The 8,452-nt window shown below is 38.7% G+C and overlaps 1 protein-coding gene across 1 annotated transcript in view; it reads left to right on the forward strand.

Moving 5' to 3' along the window:
- Positions 1-7,869, forward strand: part of LOC133526605 (centromere protein F-like) — a 144,751-nt gene extending 136,882 nt beyond the window's left edge. Inside the window, exons 36-40 of the mRNA XM_061863296.1 lie at positions 441-604; positions 1,049-1,165; positions 2,386-2,507; positions 3,152-3,215; positions 4,380-7,869. Of these exons, the coding sequence (XP_061719280.1) occupies positions 441-604; positions 1,049-1,165; positions 2,386-2,507; positions 3,152-3,215; positions 4,380-4,476 (564 nt within the window). The 3' untranslated portion in view covers positions 4,477-7,869. The remainder of the gene's footprint in view (positions 1-440; positions 605-1,048; positions 1,166-2,385; positions 2,508-3,151; positions 3,216-4,379) is intronic.
- Positions 7,870-8,452: the final 583 nt, after the last annotated feature.

An 8,452-nucleotide genomic window follows, 5' to 3' on the forward strand; every position in this document is an offset into this window, starting at 1 on the left:
GTTTTAAATCATCAAAATCCTAGTCATTAAGCGAGATTTTTTTACTGTTCCTAATTTATAAGTCATATTCTTTTACGGCTTACATACCATTTTTCCTCCTTGAGAATCTTAAATAAACCGCCTCTCGTACCGAATCACATACTTAAATAAAACAGAGGAAAGACGCATTCATTAGACTCTGACCAAGTCAACTCTGCATACATTTTGCAGTAACAAACCATGGGATAGGAGCGTTACGAGCTGAGACGGGCCTTTTTTTATACTACGTCGGTGGCAAACAAGCATACGGCCCGCCTGATGGAAAGCAGTCTGTAGCCTATGTACGCCTGCAACTCCAGAGGAGTTACATGCGCGTTGCCGACCCTAACCCCCTTCCTCCCCTCGTTGACTCTGGTTTTTTATGTTCTTGGTTCTTTAACAACCAATCTATTTGTCACCAGATCCGCTACCTCCACAACCGCTGCCTGAAGCTGGAGAGCTGCCGCAAAGCTCTCGTGTGGCAGAAACGTTATTTACAGCGGGTAGTAGCCGGGTACAACGAGCTGGAACGCAGCCTGCGGTTGACGCGCGCTCCTGAACAGAGCACCGGCAAGAAGAGATTCAAGTACGTGTTATTTCGAGCCGACTGTTGTTTTGGTCTAAGTGTCTTTTTTCAAGCATCCAGCAAGCGCCTAAGGGGCTTGACGAGGCGAGATAAAACCGTAAAATTCTACTGAGAAAAAATGTGACGGCCAATAAAAGCTAATTGTAAATAGCGCTCTTCCAGATTCCTTGCGAATAGTTCAGATATGAGACAAAGGCATAATATGAGTAGTCCTTAACTTTGCGTTACATTTACAGTCCGTCGGTCTTATCACAAGCCTTTATCATGGCTTTAATTCACAATGTTTTAATTATGAGGGCTTTTGGAAAACTGTGGATTCCCATTTCAGGACGAAACATGGAGTAATTTTCGCAAAAATACTCCCCGCCTTGCAAATTTTGGGGATCGTCGTTGGCAATGCTAGATTGAATGTTTCCATCCTCATTAATGAGTGATTGTTTTCAGATGCGTGGCTACGTGCGTGATTGTGGTGCTGCGCATGGGGTTCCTGGTGCGGCGGCGCGCGCAGTTTCGCGCGCTGTCCGCCACCGCCATCCTGCGACCGCGCACCGACAACACTCCGTGAGTCTATTGTTGTTGTTCCTGGTGCGGCCGCGCGCCGACAACACTCTGTGAGTCTATTGTTGTTGTTCCTGGTGCGGCCGCGCGCCGACAACACTCTGTGAGTCTATTGTTGTTGTTCCTGGTGCGGCCGCGCGCCGACAACACTCTGTGAGTCTATTGTTGTTGTTCCTGGTGCGGCCGCGCGCCGACAACACTCTGTGAGTCTATTGTTGTTGTTCCTGGTGCGGCCGCGCGCCGACAACACTCCGTGAGTCTATTGTTGTTGTTCCTGGTGCGGCCGCGCGCCGACAACACTCTGTGAGTCTATTGTTGTTGTTCCTGGTGCGGCCGCGCGCCGACAACACTCTGTGAGTCTATTGTTGTTGTTCCTGGTGCGGCCGCGCGCCGACAACACTCCGTGTCTATTGTTGTTATCTGATCTCCGAAGGGGAAACTAGATCCCACTGAGACTGGAAACTTATTATTACAAGTAGGGACCCTAACCAAACGCACCATGTACGCCTTAGGCGGTTATTATTATTACTAACAATGTGGATCCACATCCAATGTGGAGTAGTATTAGTGTGATATCCGCCTTTTCGCTGAAATTTCGTTCAGATTTGAAAGTAAGATTCCACTAATCTATTACTTTGCTACTTTAAACTTTTTGACCACCAAGATGTCAAGGGACGTGCATTTCGACAAGTTCACGATGACGTGCCGCATGCGATAGGCGTGGCGTTAATAGAATTTATGTATTCAGATTCGTTAACTAATCTTAGGGTGGAAACTTAATTAAAGTGTTTAAAGGCACTGTTACACGTGCTAGTTACTAGTATAAAAGCATGCTGTTAATCAGCAAATTGTTCCTACTAGTATGTGTATTTAGGACGTGCATGCTTTTTAGTGGTAAATAGAAAACGTAAATAATTCATAAGCATGGTAAAAAAAAGCACGTTTATCCACTCACGTGCTTCATATTTTTTAGTGACTTCTATTATTATTATTATAAAATAAGGGTGACGGCTGGTAACTACAGCTACCAAAAGCTTTTTAGTGGTTATTAGCATGCTATTGCAGAGCAACACTACCTGAAGGGTTTAGTATTAGTTACACGTTACACTTAAACTTTCCCCTAATGCAGTCGCCGGTCGTCAAATCATGAGGTTTCCCGATAGCGGAATATTTTCATGCGCTCTACTAGCCACTAGTCTCGAATCATTTATATCGTAATACAGGTCGTCTCCGAAGCCCGCGGACGGCACGCCGGGCGCCCGGCCGCGCGCCCGCGCGCGCGACACGCTGGCGCGGCGCGTGCGCGACCACGACCGGACGCCGCAGTCGCCCGCCACACCGCAGCGTAAGTTCAACACACGAGTAATCTAGCCGCTATTATATAATAAGTACCTGGCCGACCGAGCAAAGCTCGGTTATAACTATTTACTGTAATATCGTGGTGTATAGGTGATAATCTTAAATACATTTTTTTACTAAATTAAACTTGTCTAAAACAATAAAAATTAAAAAACTATAACATAGAAGTAAGAACATAAGAATAATCTAGATAGATTGTATACCCCCAAAAACCCCCATATTCCAAATTTCAGCGAAATCGTTAGAGCCGTTTCCGAGATCACAGAAATATATATATATATATATATAAATATATATACAAGAATTGCTCGTTTAAAGGTATAAGATATAGGTGCTCCGCTCGTACGACAAACTTATACGAATTTGTGCTCAGCCTCGGCTCGTCTAGCGTGGCGTAGTGACCCAGCCTAACATTAATATCTTAGGCCTGGCACTCTGGTCCGGTTGAACCGGACATTGCATTCATTTTCCTGTGGCCTCATTCAGAGACCACAATCGGTGATTTTAACAATATTTATATGCATATGCTTAATTTTTTGTTTGCCTAAACCACATACGTCTGTTAGGTGAAAACTTGTGTTTATATTAAAAACAGGCGTGAGAATGTTTTTATCATTTCGTTTTTTCTAGTGGGTGACTTCATCCGCCGGTCCTACAGTTCCAACTCGCAGCACGAGGACTCCTTCGGGCTAAGGTAACTTGTTTTATTCGTTCATGTTACGTTCTTTTATAAAAATTTTTGTACGACTGTATTTTGTGAAAGTTTTAGTATTAAATTTGATCTATGAATTATATTCATTAGTATTATATATGGAATAATATTTACAACATCAATAAATTGCTCTGATAATTAGATTAAGATAATTATATCTAATACTGTCTTACTATTCATAAGTGCTTGTTGCTAGGCCTACATGAATAAAGTATATTTGAATTGAATTGAAAACATGTAATCAATTGATCAAACATTTATTTAGCAAATAGACCACAGGGGCACTTTTACAGGTCATTTTTTTACAAAATAGAATTACAAATAGAGAATCAATGAAATATTAGATACTTTATTAAAGATGTATACATATAGTTGTGCCGTTCTCGAGAAAGTTCTCCGTTTACTATGGGGAATGCTCTCGCACGAGAACAATCCCTATATAAAATTGAGAATGTTCTCGAGCACGGCACAACTATAAGTGTACAGTCTTAAAAATGTCGAATTACACAAAAAACCTATGATAAAAAACGAAATTCTTTAGAGGTGTAAAAGTCTCTAACTGTTAGAGATAAAATGTATAATCAAAATAATTACTCTTATAATATGTGTCTATTTCTTTACTTATAATTTACTTTTTCTGCCCTCCGGGCGGAAAGCGTCAACTTTGCTCCCGCTGCGCTAAACGAAGTTGCCGCTTTCCGTCTCCGTCGAGCAGAAAAATAGTATGCGCACCACGGGAGGAAACTTAGGACATTCCAGCCCGCGTGTTCGCGTGCAACAATTTTACACGCGGCACGCAATTTCCTACTTTTCCTCCCTTGGGACACAAATAACTTTTTATTTAAATTTTAATATCTCGGTGGGAAAAGGCCGATTTGTATAAAATAGTCGTATTAGTACATTACGATACAAGTGCGAAAAATAGGAAATTCAAAACGAGTGGCGATGAATTAAAAAACGACCGAAGGGAGTGTTTTATATCGACACGAGTTGCGAATTACCTATTCGCACATGTATCGTACAACGTTTTACAGTACATATGGCCCTTTAAATGTTTGACACAGTAACGTAATATGCTAATTTGCGCACTAGTGCGGTAAAGTAGCCCCATATGTACTGTAAAATATTTATTAATTTATACTATAGCACTCCCCGCGGCAGCGCCTCCGCCTACCTGGACAAGCTGGGGCTCGCGAGCCGCCGCCTGCACCGCGCCCTGGACGCCGCGCGCGACGTGCCCTGACCCCGGACGGCAGGCACGTCACACGACACGGTGCCAGCGAACCTTCTGGAGTTTACTCTAAGCCTGTACCGACTCAGCTGTAGATACTTGACCTGGCCTCGCGGACGGACTTAGCTTAAACGAAATCTACCGCAATTGGTCGCGATTTAAAAAAAAAGTCGCGTAACCATTTGTGGCAGGACAGGAACGTTCGCATCATGACGTTTAAAAAGGTCGCCAGTTAGCAAAAATAGTCATTTGAAGGTTTTTCTAATTTAGACTTTATTAACCAAATATGTTGGTTTATTATTTTGTGGACTGGCTATCGTTTTAGATGAATTCATGAATGGTAGGAGCAATTTATTTTGATATTTTATGATGTATGACTGTTGCGGAATCTTATATGCTGACATATTGTAGCTATCACGAATTGCCTGTTTAATTTGACTAATGATAAGGACGGCCATCTTGTGGCCTGAATCGGAAACATAGACATGTACATTAACACCACGCCAAAACAAGTGCTGCCATCTACTTTTGTTTGTGATTCTCGTACTTTTGTTTGTGCCTAGTAAGTTCTGCCATCTTGTGGGCTACATTGAAAGTATAAACTTCACATTTACACCTCGCGCTTAAAATCTGAGCCTTTGCTGCCCCCTACGGTTTATACACGCTCCCTATACGAGAATTGCCTCAACTTGCTTTACTTTAATTTCGATCGTGTAGATAAAGTGCGATTTTGTTACATTCAAGAAAATATATATTGTTTATTTCAGACCAACATAATTCATAGATGTGTTAAAAAGTGTGTTGAAAAGAGCGCACTCCCAACTTAAAGCCGGCAATGCACTCTAGTGTTTCCGATGTCTATTTAATAAAGATTACAAACTGATATTTAACAGTGTTAATTATGATACGTCAGCATTTCAAGGTTCTAATGTTGCATTTTATTTATAAACGAATCCCAATGCATTTCCATATGATTGGCCAGATATAGACGTAAGTATTAGAATAGTGCCAAATTGAATTAGTAGTATTTGTGTTACTTAATTTATGTTTAAATTAGATAAGCGTTGGAGATCGTTCCATATTTCGGTTGTTGCCACTCCGCCTATTTGTTTTTTTTTTTTGTATGTATGTATGAGAGTGGATTGTATGTAATATTTAGTAACGAAAACCTTGTCGTCCTACCTTGCCTTAGTACAGTTAGTTTCGAAACTATTAAAGCGTTAAAAAATGACGATAAAACAATGTCACTTTAAATTTCGCTATGATATTTTATGTCTAGAGTTAGACCAAGTTGGAAGTGTTATTTTAAATATCAAACTTCTATGAAATGATGACGTTTACTTAACACTTGCACAGGCATGGGCTATCAAAATCGCTGCCAACTTAGCTTGGTCTTGCTCTATGACTATAGATTTTAGAACAATTCTTTACAAACACTATTTTTGATTCAAATTTTAAATAAACACTTGTAGTTGACATATTGTATTAGTGACATTTCATACAAAATTTGATGTGCTAAGATTTACAACACTGGACTGGTATTTATCCATTGCATTGTTGCAAAAGCAGCCTTGCTGGATACACTTAAAGTTCATAATTACCTACATACCAGTCTTAAAGTCCATTTACAGGAATACATTCGGTCATTGACCTCTTGTATCTTTATCATCATAAATATACTCATCTCTCTCACACATAAGGCATATCTGTCGAGATGTTTGTGTTCTTAATTGTGAACTTTCATTAGAATTTGAATTATTGTTAGTATCAAAACATTTAAATAAAGATGCCAATGACCAAATTTCTTCCTGTGTGAATTAAAAAAGCACTTGCCATATCGTATTAGGTTTCGGACGCACGAAAGTACAAGTTAGGATAAGTTAGTTAAGTTAGCGACTCGACCGAACGATCCAGAGCTTTATTACGAACGACAGAGAGACGTTATTTGCAGGTTGAGTGAATTGTTATTAACGAACATACGACACAATCAACTGATTGATAGAAAACCTTAACTCACGTGAATAAGGTTTAAATTTGGTTACATAATCGTGTCGTCGATGGAACAAGTTAAAAGCTATCAGGCCAATTCGAACGTGGATAAAAAATGTTGGAATCATATCTGTTAAATGTAGTATGTTTAGTTTTTATAGTTGCCCAATTTGACAGTAGATGTCGCTGTTCTATCGGCTACATCACGCTATTAAGATTTTTCTAAAGCCCCTTATTAGTTAAATTTGGTTTCGATATATTCGATATATATGAGCATCCAGTGAAGTGTTTCATTACAAAAGGTAGGAAGTGAACAATATCAGTTAGCTGTCATTCGCAGGTTCATTTCACTCAGACTTTATCCGCACAAGGATTAGTGAGAGCGAGCCCATTTGACAGCCTGAGACAGTTAACTGATATGATTCCAATATCAGTTTGATGTCCGCGCACGTTCGAATTGGCCTTTATGTATAGATTTAAACAGATTTGCATGAACGGTAATCGACTTAATATTTGATTAGTTTATCGATACAGTCACCATCATAGTTCTGCAAAATGAAAGTATTTTGAGGAATTCAGTTTTGCTATTGCGGACTGTATTTCCAGTATGATCTGTAAAACAATGTATTTTGAATTAGTGTCAATGACCTTTCGTGCTGGTCTTTTTGAAATGAACTATGATCTAAGTACATGTAGTTAGTTGTTCGCTAATAATAATTTATTTTTCTAACTATAGATAAATAAGCCAAAGCCAACGAAAGTATTATGAAAGCTGTGTACCTAGAAATTCCAATTAAGGCAAATTGCACACATTCTACATTTGTAAAACCTTGCTAGAGAATCTAGTGAATACTGCTCAATTTAAATTCATATTTGTGCCATTTTCAACCAAAAGGATACTTATTGTTGTCAATTAGGTGTTATATCCACATAGCTTCAATTTGAAATCAACCTTATCGACAATTTATTTATTTATTTATTTATACTTTATTATTGCACATATATTAAGTACAAATGGTGGACTTAATGCCTTAATGCATTCTCTACCAGTCAACCACTGGGTCAAAAAGAGACGTACGTGCCAATGTCAATGTGAGACAATGTGGTACCTTTTGGTTGAGAACGTCACATGTTGTTTACAAGCCACCAGACTCTAGAAAATGGTTTGTATATGTAGAGTCAGCAGTGAAAGTCACGCAACAGGAAAAAAATAATTAACAGGTGATTGTAATAATATCACATTTGCAAGTCGAATAAAATGTTATCTAACATTATGGTGTGTTGCTTCTGCTGTTGACTGTACAATAAACTCTAATTGTCTGTGTGTATTAGCCTTAATCTGATGGCACAAACCTGTTACAGTATTGGCGTATTTGAGGGGCCAAGAGTTTTAACTGCATTCAGAAGACGACCTTATCATAAAGAGATAACGTTTATTTTGCAGTGGCTAGGTATTTAACTTTAGTCAACTTATATTTTAACTTTTTTTTTTATACAATTTTAATGCAAGGTGAGATATTTTAACTAAGCATTCCTGGTAATATTTAGAAACTAAAATGTCATATAAAATTTTCTGTATTAGGCCTAGTTTAAGAGATATTTAAATGTTTTTCGAAATCATTCTTTCGCCATAAATCAGTACAAAACACATTTTTGACTGCGGTATTGCCACTTTGAGGTCTAGTCTGGACATCGAAAAAAATTTTTTTTTTTAGGTTATGTGTTTATCAATAAAAATTACGTTTTATGTCTCCTGTACATAAAACGTAATTATGATTGATGTTCAAAAAAGGGAAAAAAAATTTTTTTTTTTGTCGAATTTCACAAATAGTCATAACATTTTTTGCTTCTGTTACCGTCAGGAATGCACCGTTAAAATCTCTCGCAATGCTCACGGGCACCTTGTATAGATACATTTTATTTCTAAATTGGCACATAGGTAAATTAAAAGTTACCTTACCAGATAAAGTAGAAATCGGTATGCGATCTCGAAGTCCCT

The sequence above is a fragment of the Cydia pomonella genome, chromosome 16, assembly GCF_033807575.1.
Source record: "Cydia pomonella isolate Wapato2018A chromosome 16, ilCydPomo1, whole genome shotgun sequence".
In the NCBI taxonomy this organism is placed as follows: domain Eukaryota; kingdom Metazoa; phylum Arthropoda; class Insecta; order Lepidoptera; family Tortricidae; genus Cydia; species Cydia pomonella.